This window comes from Hippocampus comes, unplaced genomic scaffold (assembly GCF_001891065.2).
Source record: "Hippocampus comes isolate QL1 unplaced genomic scaffold, H_comes_QL1_v1.1 scaffold22, whole genome shotgun sequence".
Classification (NCBI taxonomy): Eukaryota; Metazoa; Chordata; class Actinopteri; order Syngnathiformes; family Syngnathidae; genus Hippocampus; species Hippocampus comes.
The window spans coordinates 3,155,149-3,173,297 of record NW_017806175.1 but is presented as its reverse complement, the minus strand read 5'-3'; the positions used below and the strand labels follow the sequence as shown (position 1 = coordinate 3,173,297).

Sequence of the window (18,149 nt, the reverse complement as noted above, 5' to 3'; positions counted from 1 at the left end):
CCTCCCTCATGCCGCAGAATTAGATTAGCACTTCAGTCTTTACGACCTGCCGTCAACACGGAGGATTTATTACATGTCTCTGTCGACACAGGCAGAATAGAAAAGAGAGACTCAGAGAGAAGGATGATAGTCGAAAAAGCTGACGGAAAATGACATCCCTCTCACGCTCGCCGTTGAAATACTCACCTGTACGCAGACGTGTTTGAACGACTGTGGAAGTGATAATGGCTGCATGTTTATGCCTTGCTACAGTACGCGGGAATCACCTCCAGCGAGGCCAACTGTGTCGGAGACAGCGCTGGTTTGTCATGGAGTGGTCACGCCTATATTAACAATGACGAGCGTGCATATGTGCAGCGAGAAATTAACCAAATTGACAGAATTTCTGATTGGTCAAAAATGTAGCGTGATGTCCTGTTATTGGCAGACAAAATTAGCTTCAAATGTAGTTTCAGAGGCAAACTGTGTAGCAGCAGTTGTGGCTAGAGTGTGAAATTTAGCATCTGGGATTCGCGACTCACGCAACTTTGTGTTGAAAGCAATGGCCGCTGTCCCGTTGGCGCACGTCGAATTATCTGAACGTGTGAAGCTGCAGCAGCTCTAAGGGCAGGCGCTATGGTTCCAGCAATGGTCTGCTTGGGCAAGTTCTGTCTGGAAGGCACATTTGAACAAATTCCAACTTTAGTGTCATGCCATCTTTTGCCTTTTAATTTTACAGGTGGGTGCCCATATTTTCTTACCTTGACCCTTGATGTGTAGCCACATTTGTATTCCTTCCGCCGCGGAAAAACGAACAGCTGGTCAAGGCGACCTTGACGTGCCCCCGAACAAGTTTAACATTTGCCACCGTGGAAATGAGAAGTCTTGGACATTTGTGAAAATTGACCCGGCCGTACATTTCCGCGGCCCACTCCCCCCATGTAAAAAGCTTTCCGCCTTCCTCTCATTTTTCACGAGCCTTCTCTTTTGCCGCCCCATCTTTCATCAATTCACATCCCTCCACCTTCTTCCGGTCTCATATAGGGTGAGCTCGCCTCTCCTGGACACAAGAGCGAGGTAATATGTTTTACAGAAAGTAATGGCTGATCCTCCTTTAATAGCATTGGCCACTGGCTGGCTCGCGGGGTCATGTGTGAATGAATAAAGGGGACCTGTGTGGCATTCAACTGTAAGTAATAGCTTTCTCTATAGTTCCGCACAGCACTTCAACTTATTCCGCGCTCTGGATGCGCGGCAAAGTCGCTTTTGTTGGAAGCAGCCCGCTCAGCATCGCGTGGTCCTCTTTTATCGCGTCCTTTTCTGGTTTCACATTTGGCTGAGAGGCAGCTCATTGCAACAAACAGCAGCTTTCCACTTCTATTCAAATCCCGTATACATAATCTTGGAAAGCGATACAATGCAGTTACGCTGATGGAAAACATCCACAAAAGCCATCCGAACGTCTGCGTCATTAGCTTCTTTAAAACCGACTCCATACAAAATGCTGCATTAGAGCTGTGAGATCCTGCATTTGTCTGCTGGGCCGTTCACACAAACCAAGCAAAAGCAGCAATTTCCGCCACGTTACGTTATCGTGACATGAAATAACGGTTGGACAACGACAGTGCTTTCGACACAACAGGGCGAGAGGAGTATCAGCTGATAAACTACACTTGTATATCATATGCTTACAAACAAGTATTGTCATCATACCTCTGTAAAATTGCCGCGTCAACTCCATCTTGGAGTGATGTACAAAATGCTTGTCAATCCAATAGGGTAGAAGGAGTAAGTGTCGTACCCTCCCACTGTCAGGTTCCTAACCGAACCAAATAGTGCTTTGGATTCCAAAAATGCAGCCTCAGACAAAGTGCGCTAAAAATATTTATTACAGAAAAGCGCACCGACAATTTACAAACTGAAATTCCTGGTCACAACGATGCCAGGAAAAAATATAAAAGCGCTTGCAAAGGCAAGCTACAAGAGAACACACAAACGAAATATCACAAGTCCAATAATGCGAAACCAAAGATCAAGATGGCTAAAAAGGAATCATGAAAATGTCGTATGAAAGTTTCGTCTGGACCATGATGATTGCTTTCAACACAGCAAGAAGGGACAAGTTAGTGTGAAGGAAAGACAAGGCAAGGCAAGGCGGTTTTATTTATAAAGCACATTTCATACACAAGGCAACTCAATGTGCTTCACACAACCAAAAGCACAAGACCTCAGAACATTTACAAACAAACACATAAAGACATTTAAATGCAAAGCAAAGGGAACGAAAGTAGCTTAGCAACAATTATTAAAACAACGTGCAGTGACAACAGTTAATTAAACACGTTTCCAAACTAAAGATTTAAAGGCATTCAAAAGCAAAGTAAAGAAATGAAAAGTAGATTTCGAATATGACTGAGAGTGAAATTGATTTGAATGCTTAAAAGACCTTGTTTTCCCATCCAAGCGCACACGCGACGAAACATCACGAGAGGCAAAAAGTATGGACGTTGAAGAGTTGGCGCGTGAGTGGAGCCGGAATTGGCTTTGCTCTTATTGGCATTCAATCATAAACAACACATTCCCGAGCCTCCTAATGATTTTGACCTCCTGTGAATCTTTTGACATTTTCACACTGGAGATATCACAGCAGCACCGAATCATAAAATAATGATAGCGCTTGCCTGCGTGGAATGCATTGTCCTGGAAATGACCTTCTGCTATTCAAAGGCTGTGTCCCCCAGGAGCTTGCAGTTTTAAATGGAACAAAAGTCATTACCTTGTCCAACCAAGTTGACGATACCCAATGCTTCTGTGGGATCTGCACTGCCCCAAAAATGTTCATGCTCTCACATCACAAGAATTGTGCTAACACTGTTTGCAGTTTTGACATGAGCAAATGTCCCAGGTTTAAAATTTGTGTCCATTTACACATACGTGATGTAACCAAATTTCATGCAAGAACATGCAAACTCCACACAGGAAGGCCAGAGCTGGAATCGAACCGAGTACTTCTGCACTGTGAGGTCGACACGCTAACCACTCTTCCACCGGGCTGCCCCAACACTATACATATGATAAACAAATGTCTGTCCCCACACACACACACACACACACACACACACACACACACACACACACACACACACACACACACACACGCAATGTAAAGCTCGAAATATGCGCTTTCGCATCGCAGTGTCTGTGTCTTGAACTTTGGTTTCGCATGATGGTAGCGCTAATGATAGCCACGTCGCATTCATGCTAGCAGGCCCAACTATGTACGTTGGCCCACAGCTAACCTCTTTGGTTCTCTTTTTGTCATATTTAATCACTTATTTATGCAACATTTGTTCGGTGAACATTCGGTCTGACCATCGGGAACTTAAAGAGATCGGCGACTGGCACTGGGTAATTAATTAGGTGACAAGTAATCATTTAACACCAGATTTAAGTGCTTGGGTGACCGAGGACACTTCTCACAGTCTACTGTGTATTTGTTTTTAGATTTATATACGAGCTCGTTAACCTGCCGGTTGAGTCGAAGCACCGGTGGCTGAAGCCAAACTGTGGCAGGTCTCATACTTAATGCACTATATGCATCATTTTGCATGTGGGTTTTGCGCAGGCTGCTCCACTTGGCCTCTGACTGGGTTGTAATTGCAGTATTTTCACTTGTGAGGTACAAATAAAATGTTTTTTTTAAACAGAGGCTTTGGCTAAAGTGGCATAAGAGTAATACAGGAAGAGAAAAATAAAACAGATTGCTATTATCAGGAACCCACACAGATAAGAGGGTTGTTTTTTTTTTGGTTTGTTTGTTTTTAAGTGCACGAGTCCTATATGAAAGGCACAATAGTTTTGATTATCCTCTGGGGCTTTAAGTAATCATTAAGTGGCAGTGGAGTGCAGGTTCATTTGTTGCAGCTCATTTGTTTTCAGAGAGTTGAGGGTTTGTGGCGAGGAGGCAAAACATGTCATCACTGTGCAAACTCAATGATCAAGCATAGTGGAAACAACAGTCCAAAGCACCAGCAGTAAAATTGCTCTGCTTATTTCACTACAAAGAAAACTTTCAGGAAAATGACATAATTAGCTTTCCTAATAATCAGCAGAGCAGCTTATCCTGCTCCCTGATTGTTTTTTTATAATGTTTGTATTTTAGTTTTCAAGGATTTAAGGGGCAATTTGTAGTCATTTAACCGTAAAACAAACAGCTTGAATATCACTTGGACACGCCTGTCTCATTTCTCCAAGCATTTGTCGCTCCTCGCTGATCTGTTGATATGTTGATCCTTGTCTCCTCGATGGGATGTCTTAGAAGCTTGACTCTGGGGGGATGATTTTCTTTGGGTCATTCTCTCATTTTTCATCCTCCAAACACCGCGGTGGGGTTGATGCCAATTAAATTTGTTTTAATCTGAATGCCGCACTCCCTCCCAGGCCACCTCAGAGCCTGTAGATGTTCACTTTACAATAAACACGGCATTCGAATTCATGTTATGTGTGTGGAATATGAGTGAAGCACCAAAATCCGCCACTTATTAGCCATCTCGGGGGGGAGGGCTTTTTTTGCCACTTTGCCACTTGCTGTCGACTGAAAATGACATCACAGTTGCTCATAGCAGGCGGCCCGGTGATCGAGTGGTTAGCGCGTCGACCTCACAGTGCAGAGGTACCGGGTTCGATTCCAGCTTCGGTATTCCTGTGTGGAGTTTGCATGTTCTCCCTGGGCCTACGTGGTATATTATCTCCGTGTACTCCGGTTTCCTCCCACGTTCCAAAAAATATGCTTGGCAGGCTGATTGAACACTCCAAATTGTCCCGAGGTGCGAGTGTGAGTGCGGATGGTTGTTAGTCTCTGTGTTCCCTGCGATTGGCTGGCAACCGGTTCAGGGTGTCCCCCGCCTACTGCCCAAAGACTGCTTGGATATGCTCCAGCACCCCAGCGACCCTTGTGAGGATCAAGCGATCAGAAAATGGATGGATAAATGAATGGAGCTCAGGAAACAACCAATCACGGCTCACCTGTTTTCTGAAGCTCATCCATGATTGATCCGTTACTTGAGCCCTGGAGCAACTGTGATGTCATTTTCAGTCAACAGCATGTGGCAAAATGGCCGACCCCTGAGATGGACAAAAATGGGTGGATTTTACTGCTCAACTCAATATTCCACCAATGGAATATTAATCAGAATGAGGTGTTTCGACAAATGGGGGTGCATAGAACATACTTATGGATAGACAATGGCTCCACTGGGGCCTGCGCAGATAGTCGTGATGAAGTCAGCGTTTGCGTCCTTACATGCGCCTGTAAGCGGACCTACACAGCTGTAACTGACACGGGCTATCAGTGTCCAGTCGCGCCAAATCCGCCCTCATTCTCTCTCCTCCCGCCCTCGGGCCCAACGCATCTCCCCGGAGAGCCCACATTCATTATTTACGCTCAGAGACCCCTCGGCCGTCCAGGCCTGACTTCATTCACCTCATTTGGTCGCTGTCCTGTGGCTTTGGGGACACATATATCATCTCATATACACAATAGATACCCAGATTGCTGGAGCCCCTTTATATCTATTCCATGTGTGCCTTGATATGATTTGATTCTATGGATGATATCGTTATGAAAAAGGAAGGGGGAGATGGAGTTGGCTCGCCATTCTTTTCGGTTGATTTTCGACACCGTTTTTCACAGTGTCAAGGAGATTATTTGTTGATTCATGAGTAAGAACATGGGATTCTTTCATACCAGATTGATCCAAAAGTAAGATTAAGGGGAGACATAGGCTTCTCGTGGGAGAATTTATTGATGAAGAACTGTATGTCGATACCGCGGTGAAGCGAGTTGTTCCAATTTGGGAATGAATCAATCAAACTGTCTCTAAAATCTTTATCAACTGAACCGTTGATGCAAAGAAATCTTGTTAATTGACCTTCTCTTTCATTCTAGTGTAAAAGAATATTAAGCCCCTGATAATAACACAAACTAGATTTTGGGTTAATGGATCATGTTATCAGATTGCAGGTTGTCATTATTGGTGCATGAAAGGGTGAATTTCATCTATATTGTAAATGTGTAAACAGTTTGCCACTCCTAATGAGTTTTAATGCAACTCTTCTACCCTTTCATATTTTTTTTTCTTAATTTGATATAGAAGTTAGCTACAACGCTATAATTTGGTAGAAAGCGTCTTTACTCTTGAGTTATTTTTTTGTTTTTGACTGAACATGGACCGTGGCAAATAAACAAATTAAATATTGTATGACAATCATGGGAGATATTGATTGACTTTTGGAAGGGTTTTGTCCGTGAACCATAAACGAAGTAATTTTCTAGAATATGCCTGCTGGTGGAATTTGATAAGTTTTGGAGTATGTTAAATTTTGTTGTCGAACTACTGTTAAATGTCGTAAAAAAAATAATCATGAGAAACGAAGGAATTCCAGTTTTGCGCTTGGCCCCTAATAATAAAATGACAATAAAATACAACTACATTCCCTATTCAGCAGTTGAGACAGTCTTCATGTACAATACATCAACATTTCTGTATTATACTGCCCCCTTGTGTCCCAAGTCTCATAAACTGCAGCACAATGTCCACAGAAGTGATGCAAAAATGTGGTAAAACCTGGTTCATTTCTTTACATTCTATTTCATAAATTCCATACATTGTCATTACTGTATGTAAGTCCAATGTTATAAAGTGATATTTTTCTGATGCAAAAACACACTACAACAATGTTTGTTGTTTTGTTTTGGAGGCTGTAACGGATTAATGACATTTCCACTCATTTCAATGGGGAAAGATGATTTGTGATGAGTTGTACCATTTCCCATCTAGTGGCCTCACATTTCTGCCTGTCACTATACATCACGGATAGATGAACAAATATAGATGTTGTTTGTAGGAAACAATTGCAGCAATTAGTTGAAGGCGGATAATTTTCCGCCATGGGAAATGATCCAATTTCACCTAAGTGGTTGTGAATCACTGGCCTTAATGACAGCTTAATTAGCATCCACACACATTTCTTGTATTACGATAAATTCCATTCCACTTCTGCCACGTCTCCTCTGGTGCCATCACCCAAAAAAAGACAAAGAAAAGAAAAACGCATCCTCAGACGCACACTGAGCTTGTCTTGCATACAAACTTCCACGTTGTTTGGGGGCGTTGAGCATATTTTTATGCTCCATATAAAACCCTTCATGCCCTTTTAAGTATTTCAATGCACCGAGTCACCGCGTGCGTGTGTGCATGTGCATCAGACCTGAACACAATTTGACAGTTACTTAACTTCTCCGCGCCTTCACCGCCGCCTGCTCCTGCCAGCCTGACAGATAAATAGCTACTGTATGTGGCCATGTAGTGTTACTGTATAATGTGACACTATATGCGCTCGCTGCTCTGCGCACACTCTTACACACATTCACACCCACACATCATGTTGGATTTGCCTCCCGGGCCCTTATCTGCTTGTTACTCTTGTTGATACCCGCCTTGCGGCTGTGTAAATCATGTTTTTGTTCAGAAATGCCGCGGGTTTTATCTTGTTGGCTTTGACGCAATGATCTGGACACCAAAGAAATTTGAGTCGTCAAACCTTCCCATGTTGGCTCATTGCTCACCAAATATGCATTCCTGCGGAGTGTTTCTCGCGTATGTCAACACCGGGCAACAAAACCACAAGGCAAACGTTCAAATTCATCATTTCCTTTGCAAGATTTCATAACACACTGAACTTAATTTCCGAGGCAGAGGAGCTGATCCCCTGCTGTGAAGAGCGAAAATCCGCCAGTTGTTTGATGTCCACGCTAAAAACGTTTGTATGTGCCTTGAGGCATGAAATATTTCTTACATGTTTAAAATAATAATAATTATTATAAGGGAGATACTGTATGTTTGAGTCGGTTCCATCCACCCAATGGTACTGATTAGGAATACATGGGGAATGACAAAAGCAAAACGAGGCTTTAAAAGTCGTTAAGAATGAGCTGTCACTATCCAAATGGGAGCTACTTGTCCTCTGAAGTATAAAGATAATGGCCTATAGTTCCAGTGACACTTGAGAGAGATGAAACATGACAGTTGCAGCCAGCTGAGTCTGTTCTCGCTGCCCCTCCTTTTCAAGACTCATAATAACCAACGGAGCCTTGAAAAGGGCTTCGAAGTACGCTTGAACAAGGAGACCGTAAATCACCATGACAAATGAAGCGACAGCTGTCACTCCGGAGACATTTGGGCCAACACGTTCAAAGACTGTCGATCTCATGCATTTTTTTCTTTTCCTGCCGTCAGGCCTGGCAGGACGTGCGACGTGATGCCTCCGTGTGGACTGCAGAACTTGCTGGCCCTCCTGCTGCTTCTTCATGCTGTCAGCCACGGTGAGTCCAAATCCGACTTCACCCAACTCCGACTTTGTTGAACCACACAAAATTGTTTTTTTTTTTTTCACACATCGTATCTTATATCGGAAGCTGAGAATTAGTAGTACTTTTTTTTTTTTTTTTTTTTTACTCAACAGTACAACAAATGTAAAACAATATCAAATAACACAGTGAACAGGTGTGCAATATCCAAGATAAGCAAATTGACCCATCAGGAATTAAGTCAACGCTTTAAAATGGAAACATCATTTTAAAGTTAGCATGCGACATACATTCGTTTATATTTCAATCAGTCAACTTAATTGCATTGAAAAAAATGCATTTTTTTTGTTTAATTTGAATCATTGCATTAAAAAAACACAACGGAATCATGATTGTGAAGTTTGTTGGGGAACACAAATGGATTTGATGAACATTTTGGCGCTTCAACTGCCACTTGGAGTTGGAACATATTGTGGATTAGACTGAAGACGGCAGAGACTGCGGCTATGGTGGCTGACGAAAGTACACTCTTGTCTGGCTCTTTCCACCTGCAGATCCTCCATATTTTTTACAGCAATGACTTAAAACAGCTTGAAGCAGTCACATGTAACATCTTTTTGGCTGAACTGCGCAGAAGTACCGGTACTAATACTACAGGTTGTCGTTTCATTTTTGAATGCAAAGCATGAATGTACTTCTGTAATATCAATAACTTTCTGTGTTATAAAAAAAAAGCAACAAGCTAAATAAAAAGCAAAACTGACACATTTCGTGGACAAACTGAATGGTGATGGGATCCCACCAATGTAGACACAAATAAAATCCAGAACCAAAAATATTTATTTCAGGATAAAGGAACGACCGACAAGTACAAACAAAAATGGCTGCCACCAAAAAGACAGTAAAACGAATCATGAACAGAAAGCGCTTGCAAAACAACAAAACCGGAAAATACACAAAACGAAATAGCAAGAGTCCATACAGGAGTAACCAAAATCGGCAAAAATCACTATCACAAAAATACTTACAAAACCAAATTCTAAACATGAACAAGAAGGTCTAGCAAAAAACACTTGAAGCAGTAGAGCGAGCAAGGACAATAATCCGATGAGGATTTGGGAGCATGGCAGTCCTTAAATACTTGAACAGGCTTCATTAGAATAAGGAACGGGTGTGCCTGCTGGAGGGAAACGCCCTTCACTCCAGTTGGGGTGAAACAAAACAAACACACAGAGAACATGACAGAAACAGGTTTGTGGAGTCTCACATTCATGTATTTGCATCCAAGGCAGAAGCACACTCAATTGACCAAGCAATAATGATTTCTGGGTTAAAATAATAATAATAATAATCATAATGATGGTGATTGTATAACTCCGTCCTTCATTTATTCACCCAAACAAGTCAGTTCATTGTTTCGTAGTCGTGTTCATCTCGGAACAAGGAATTAGCCGCCTTGGCTGCACGCGCAAACCAACATCAGTCACGGCATCGACAGAGCCCGTCAGTCGTAATCGCCTGGTTGCCGTCGTTGGCTTAACAATTAGCGTCAAGGAAACAACCGCAGTTAATCTCGACATTTCTGTCTCTTGGTCCATTTCGCTCCAATAATAAAAACCCATCACGGCTTTTCCGCCACTCAGACGGGGTTTTTCCGCGAGTTTTAGACGGCTTAGAGCTTCAAAGAGAGAAGCGGCATGGTCACATCCTTCTTTTTAATCTTTGATTTGATTTTTTTTTTTTAATGTACAATTTTAATCCGCTCATTTTGTCAGCAACTCAAGAAGGAGGTTTTTTTTTTGCGCTTCTGTGGCACACTGTTTTACTCTTGATAAAGCAAGAGTTAAGACAGAGAGTTGCAATGCTTATCTCAGCTGTCGGATCATTTTTGCTGCCTGTCAGCTTGCGTGTCTGTTTGCATCCGTTTATCATGCACAGCAGAGATTACCAAACTTTTTTCAGCTCAGTGCCCAAACTTGAAAAGTACAAACTGACAAACTGCATTATTTGTCGCCAAATTGTCATATTCAACGGGAACTTCAATCATGCATATCCCCAAATCCAGTTTCCTGATTGAGATGAATAGAAATGCACTCAGGCGACCTAAAAAAGACACCCCTCTGAAATTTTCGAACATGTTTTTTAAATATGAAAAATAGCATTGGACAGTATGATAATGTATAAAACACATGAATAACACAATTAAGTACAATGAAAAAAAAATAAACAGTTTGCGCATCCCCGATTTCATGCTTCAATGCCGATTGACATTGTGCTCTTTCTATTGTGCGTGACACAGCCACCAATATAATATTGACATAAAGAATAAATTACATTTCACAACTAAGTGACACGGTAAGCTGCAGTAATAGTAGTTCTTTTTCTCCATGCTTGGGAGTATTATGACATTTTCTGTCGAGAATGTGAAGAACTGAATTGTTTTTCCTCAATTCATACATGATTAAAAAAAACAACAATCACTTCACTTTTCCTCAATTAATCAACACGATTTTAATGTTTCATTTATTTGCATTTATTTATTTATTTTTGCTTTCCTGGCATTCAACAGCTTTTGCATCTTTTCATGGCCACGGGTCGACAGCTCAGAAATCATTTCAACGCCCTTGGCCGCCATTGTAGCCTTTATCGACTCTTTCCGCTTCAGTATCGTACATATCATGGAAGTGCAGTAGTACCTTGAGAAAAAAAATGCATGTCCACAATATAGTCATCTCGGGATTGTATAAATGAGTGGTTAACAGTATTGAATCCTGTCAATCACATGCACACACACACACACACACACACACACACACACACACACACACACACACACACACACACACACACACACACACAAAATAAAAGCTATCCCAAAATGGCCCCGCCCGATGTTTTGTAAAGCCTGCCTTAGAGCCGTGCTTTAGTCTACTTGCACTACCTGCTTTGAGTGTGTGCCTTACTTCTCCGTGCTCTCCGCGGCTTCCGGGGTGTTTGCTTCCTTGCTTGCATTGAAAAAGAAACAGACTTGTTGGCACTCCGAGTCGAGTCTCAGAGTCCCAGGCAGAGGGGGTGATGAGAACACAACTCTTGGAAAGCCTCCGGTTAAATCTGCCAGGTGGTTCGGTATATGCCACCGCACACGGTGTAACACAAACAGAGGAGACGTACAGGTATGTGCCAAGTGAACCATTTTCTGTTCATTTTTGGGGTGAGGGGTCTCTGGAATTATATTGAGATCCTTGGCAAAATTGGCTGTGTTGTGCTCGTGCCGTCATACGAAACCCAGCTCAGGCCAGAGACTGCGGCACACACATTTGTTCGACTGTGCTCAGTTTGCCAGGGGACAGTTTAGAATCATAAATGCTAATCGGGGATATGTAAGAAAAGTTACTGGATAATTTCTTGCTTAAAGCAGAAGTCAAACATTTTTTCACACCTCCGCTCATCTAAACACGGCATTCGGATTCATATTGCATTTGTGGAATATGAATTCAGCAGTAAAATGCTCCGGTTTGTATCCATCTCAAGGGGTGACTATTTTGCCACTTGCTGTCAACCGAAAATGACATCACAGTTGCTCAGGGCTCAGGTAACAACCAATCACGCCTCAGCTTGCCAACGTCACATGACCAACCTCGGAAAACAGGTGAATAAAACCAGGTAGATTTTACTGCTTAATTCATATTCCACCAAAAAAATATTAATCAGAATGCCGCGTTTAGACGAGTGAGACTCCATTGAACGTATTATTGTGAAGGAAATGTTTGACTTGATTTCCCTTTTAATGTATGTTTGTTTATCGATCGATGCCAGTGGAATAGTGACAGACAGAAAGATTAAATGTTCTTCCACTAGATGACAGGTATCATATAAATAACCTCTGCATCCACTTTTTCAGATTTTTTTTTTTGGGTGGGTCTAAAACTGGTGCGATGGTAAAGCATTGCAAACTGTGCTTCTTGGAGGAAATGTGACTCCAAATTTGCAATGAGGTTGCAAGGGCATGTTTGGGATGTTTATCCGTGTTTGTGATTTTGAAGTGTTGACTGCGCACCGCACAAGATTTGAACTTCATCGTCTCGCCTCAGACGGCGCAAACGGTGGCAGCAACCTCCCTTTGAGTCACTGCGATGCACCAACACAGGAGAGAGCTGCAGACAGACCTTTTAATCAGTCTGTGGCTGGGACTTGAAAAGCTCCCGAAGATGCTCAGAGAACGTATGCTACTTGGCAGCTTGCGAGAGGTGAACCGAAAGTTTATTTATTTATTTTTATTTTTACATGAGACAATGTCACGCCTGCATCTTTTTTTTTAACCCAAGCCCTGCGTGACATCCACCCCGCAGAGCATGTCGATGTCATTGTGAATGTGCACTCACGCTAGGTCACCGACGAACTGGATGTTGGCGTGCCTCGTGTCTACGTTCACTGTGTGCATGCAGCGAAAGCATCCGCACTGCAGCGAGACACGACAGTACATTATACAGGTCCATGATCTTAATGCTAACATACAATGGGAAGAGGCTACAGATGGGCAAACAAATAACAATGGTGTTGTGTCGTTATAACCCATTAATCGGTAGATATTTGAACACTAACGGTGCAGCAACACAGACGATAGTAATACTCACAGCCTTACAGTATATTCTTTACCCTCTGCAAGAGACAGATAAATATTATTGCATCTTACTGAGGAGCTGAGACCATTTCCACATACTTATAATATAGCCGAAGGAGCAGCACAATGTCCTTTTAACTGCAGCAAAAAGTGTGGCAAAAACTGTTGAAGTCTTTAAATTTGATTTACATTGCATTATTATGATTATTATATATACATTTTTTTTGACAAAGTACAATTTTCACTTGCATCTCGTACTTTGCAGACGGCAGCCAACTAGAGACATAGTAGCATAATATCAAATCTTTTTTTTTTTTTGTAGAAATCCCCCAAAATTCCTGTGACAAAAGACTTCTGAAATTCCATAAAAGAAACCTACCCCCAACAACATCCTATATAATTAACCTATTAATGAATGAATGCCAATCAGTCTATTAATATTATATTATATTATATTATAATGGATATGGTGAGTTCAAGCACCCAATAAATTAGAACTCCAATTAAGAGCCACATAATGGGTCTGAGATTCACATTTGTTTTTGACATATTGGCTGTCATTTCCTGACAATTCACCAATAGCATCGAGGCAGCTAAAAATTTCCACAATTTAATGACATGTAAACAGTTTCGGGCCTGGTGTAGATCTGAAACAGAAGGAGAGGATGCAGTTGGCTGTTCTGGGGTGAAAATCACAGATGGGAAAAACAAGACATTGGGTGTAATTGCGCTCCCGCGGCTGTTAAAATGCCATTTGGACCTTGCGTCTGCGCAAGACACGTAAGGGCTCCTACGCGTCGCTTAATAATTCCAAAGACTACCAACACCGAGACAGATGGGTCCACCGGTGATGACTCGCCGAAGAATGCGGCCACGCCACACGAAGAGCAGCTGAGTCACATGTCGACCGTGCCGATCCTGGTGCATTTGAAGGGTCGCAAAAGAGCTTCCGTTAACATTTAAAATGTAACACAGATTAATTTTTTTCTTAATTATGCCCTTTTCTTGCTTTTGTCACTGAGACAACACGCCGGTCTCTTGAGGCATTATGGCTCGTGATAACTTTTCCATCTAAATGCAGATTTATAACACTAGCAATACGCACCCCCGCTAGTTTATGTTAATCACTGCTGAGGAAGAGCGCCGCGTTTTTTTGTTTTCTCCTCACCCACCATGTAATTTACTGATTTCTGGAGGGAATTTGCAAATTAATTTCATTGGATTTTGGCTGTGCAGCTCACAGCTTGCCAGGCTGGAGATAAACATCCGTATGGCGCGCACAAGTGGAATGTGAGTGACATTGTAAAGTTTGTTTGGCTCCCCGCAAAGTTAGTTATGTGAGTATAAGGTAAGAGCTGACAAGAATCTGGCAGAGGAATTAAAGGTTATTGATGCAGCTCAGCTGGAAAAGGAATACACCTGTCTTTGTTTCCTGAGTTGGCTCCAAATCTGCCATCTTCCAGGACGGCTCTTTATTGCGCGTTTGTCGATGGCTGTGTTTAAGAGGAAGGGGGTACAAATGTTAGTGTGTGGTAAACAAAGATCAGTGCCTCATCCTCAAGGGGCTCGAAGCAAATAGAGAGACAGCAGCCAGGGCGTTATAGACTCCTAAAGATGTGCTTTCTGTGTGTGTGTGTGTGTGTGTGTGTGTGTGTGTGTGTGTGTGTGTGTGTGTGTGTGTGTGTGTGTGTGTGTGTGTGTGTGTGCGCGCGCGCGCGTGCGCATGTGCGTGCATGCACAGTAATTTGCCGCAAAGTCACTCTTACCACACCGTCTGCCATTTCACAAGAGCTATTCTCGCCTTTTTCCATCATCCTCTCTGAAAGTTTTTTTTTTCCTCAACATTTCGGTTTGTTCTCATTATGGTTGGTGGCTAGGTGGAGAGGAAGGAAGGGAGAAAAAGTAGGAAAGCCAGGTAGGCACACCAAGGGAAAGAAAAGTACTTATCGTCTGTGCACGGCTGATGTAATTCTCCATTATTCTCAAAATTAATAGAATAATATGTTAATTGAACACATTTTAAGCATGTACAAACAAAATTCTAAGGACATCTTTTTTCACTGTAAGTATTTAGGTAAAAAAAAACGTTAGGTTCAATATAGGCCAGTACGCTTCATCTCTTATGGGGTCCCGCAGGGGTCCATTCGAGATACCGTTCTTTTTTTTTTTTTTTTTTTTTCCTTTATTTGAAGGTACTGTCTTTGGCCCTTCAAAGTCCAAACATTCCATCCTTGCAACCTTGGTCCCTTTACCTGATATGATGAACCCCATCCATGTAAACTTGGTGTTATTTCAGATGCCCATCTTTAACTGATTTATTTTTTTGAGCTAATGTATTATGCAAAGCACTTAGGTTCAGTGTGCGATGTGTTGAATGTTAAAAGTGCTCTTTAAATCAACTTGTTAGCATGGATGTCGGAAAGGTACAGCATGTAGAATCGGTAGGATGGTCGAAAATGTAGGCTGTCGGCATTCTCAGTCCAAAGTATATATTTCTGAGATCCAATACAGTATAATAGTTGACTTTATGAAAATAACAATGGAAGTTAATGAGTGTATTATTTCCCTTTCTTCCTTCCAGTGAGCCTCAAAGATGACTGTCTTGTTAAAGAACAAGCAGTCCCTCTGAACACAAATCCTCTTTGACGCTTCACAAGTGCCGTGTTGATTTGAAAAGTGATTTTGTGGTTGGAGGTTTGAGGAGGAATGGTTGTCGGAAAATAGAGACAATGTCATGTTTTTTCACGTCAAACCAACCTTTTGTGGCATGTCAATTACAGAAAGAATTTTTAGTTGCAGTAACTCGAAATGTTGAGTTTGGGTAACGCGTATTTTTGAGTTCAGGCAACTCGAAATATTGTGTTGCAGTAACTCAAAATTCTGACTTTAGGTAACTCATAATTTTGAGTTGCAGTAACTCGAAAGTTTGAGTTGCAATAACTCGAAATTTTGAGTTTAGGTAGCTTGAAATTTTGAGTTGCAATAACTCGAAATTTTGAGTTTGGTCTATGCATATATTGAAGTATGTTAGAAAATATAAATACAAAATCCCATATATGACTATATATTACTTCATGTATTCCATGATATCTTCCAATAATTGCAATATATTTTTGTTTCTTAAGGGGTAGCACAACAAGTGGCCCCCTTTCATGTAGTTTATTCAGAGCAAACGCGGGCCCCCCTTCTAATAGATGCCATCCATTTTGTAGTTGAGTAAATGCAGGGTATCTGTCTTCTCCTACTCAGGCTTAAGTGATGCCGACCCTGTGGTGAGCATGCATAAAGTGACTCATCACAGCATCAGCGAGGAGATGTCCAAGACGGTGGTGCTCCCCTGCCTCTTCTCCCTGCGCCCTGGCGCCATTGCGTCCCACGAGCCTCCCCGCGTCAAATGGTCCAAGGTGTGGGGTCAGCAAGGCTCGGACGGCTCGCGGAAAGAGCAGTCGATCCTGGTGGCCAAAGACAATGTAGTCAAGGTATGCTTAACACAGAAGATCCAATCGGTGTCTTGAGATTTGATTCATCCATATTCTCTCTCCTCGACCAGGTGAAAAAGGCTTTTCAAGGTCGGGTATCGCTGCCTGGTTACAGCGATAACCGATACAATGCCAGTCTGGCTCTGACAGGCTTGCGATCCAGTGACTCCGGCCTGTACCGCTGTGAAGTTGTGATGGGCATTAACGATGAGCGAGACACTGTCCCGCTGGAGGTCACAGGTCAGTGTCATGTAAAAACGTAAAAGTGGCATACAACCGTTGAACATAAAACAATTTAAGGTGATGTCATAATGCGTGTGACTGGTGAGTACTTTCAGTGGGGCTTATTGTCGTTTCATTTCCTTTTTTCATGCCATTGTGTCGTGTTTCAGAAATTCGTACCCGATTACTCAAGGTCAAATGTTTTCTGGCAAGCTTCTCCGGCTACAGGATATTTACGCTAGCATCTGCTGGGTCGAATTTGTCAATGTCATTGATCAACAACACAGTGGAATGACGGGAAGGATGTTGGCCTCACAGTTTTAAGGTTCCAGGTTTGAATCACGGCTCCAGGCTTCCTGTGAGGACTTTGCATTTGAGGTTCAGTAAAGTTTCAAAATGGGCCATAGGGGTGGACGCAAATGTGAAGAGTGTGCACATTCATTAGCTGGCAAGCAGTCCAGGGTGTACCCCGCAACTCGCCGAAAGTTAGCTGGGATAGGTTCCAGCTCAGCCATAATCCATTTTACAACAAATGCTGGAGTAAATGGATTATTACTTATAGCATGTGGTGCATTCATCAGATTGTGCCAATTGCTAGGCAGAATTTGTGGAATGCCATACCCACGGACGTAAAATTGAAGGAGAAAAGTTGATGGAGTATAAACAGGGATTTTACAATTTAATCACGGCTCTGTCTTAAATATAACACATAATGGGACGGTATTAAAACACAGTCCGCCACACTGGCCTGTTTTTTATGATCTTCCATTGTGTTTTATGCCGTTTATGATATGATGAGCGGTGACGTCCACCATAATTACACCATTTAACCGTCATTCAAGTGCACCGCTTTTTGGCCCCCACTAATTATTATTGCAAATTAACACTCTGCTCTTTGGTTGTGTGCGGCTGCCCCTTTTGCACCCGAGGTCTGCCACGATGAATATTAATGACGTGTCGTGCTAATCCGGCCATTACACTCGAGCTTGTTTACGGTCGGCATAGCACCACAATGAGGGAAATAAAGGTGAGGGAACTCGAACCCATTAAAAATCATTCCCTTGAGCCGGCCATGTTCATGCATGAAATGAAACCGAAAGCCAACAGAGACCAGGCTATTATCAAATAGTGTGGACTGAGCGAGGTGGCTTCTTAATGGGAGGAAAACATTGCATCATTTCACATTTGTGCAATCGCATAATAACATAATTACACTCATGACTGTTTTAGATTGCGAGAAGCGAATATCATCACGTCTGCAGGACAAACCAGCCAAAAAATGAACGACATTTTCCCCTGTTTCATCCCGTTTCACTTTACGGTGACACCATTCCATCACATTTTTTTATTTATTTATTTTGGGGGCGTGGAATGCATATAATATATTGGGTATTTTCACCCATCGTAGAAACACCACAGAAATTAAATAGTTGCTTGTTTTCGAGAATAAAGTACCAGTTATGGCAAATTCACTTTTTTT

At 42.2% G+C, this 18,149-nt stretch overlaps 1 protein-coding gene across 2 annotated transcripts in view; it reads left to right on the top strand.

Moving 5' to 3' along the window:
* The window catches only part of ncanb (neurocan b), a 101,565-nt gene that overhangs the window by 19,998 nt on the left and 63,418 nt on the right, over positions 1–18,149 (top strand). For both annotated transcript variants that reach the window (XM_019897268.1, XM_019897267.1), the window contains exons 2-4: positions 8,277–8,362; positions 16,218–16,447; positions 16,519–16,687. In XM_019897268.1, coding sequence (XP_019752827.1) covers positions 8,299–8,362; positions 16,218–16,447; positions 16,519–16,687 — 463 coding nt within the window. In that variant the 5' untranslated portion in view covers positions 8,277–8,298. The remainder of the gene's footprint in view (positions 1–8,276; positions 8,363–16,217; positions 16,448–16,518; positions 16,688–18,149) is intronic.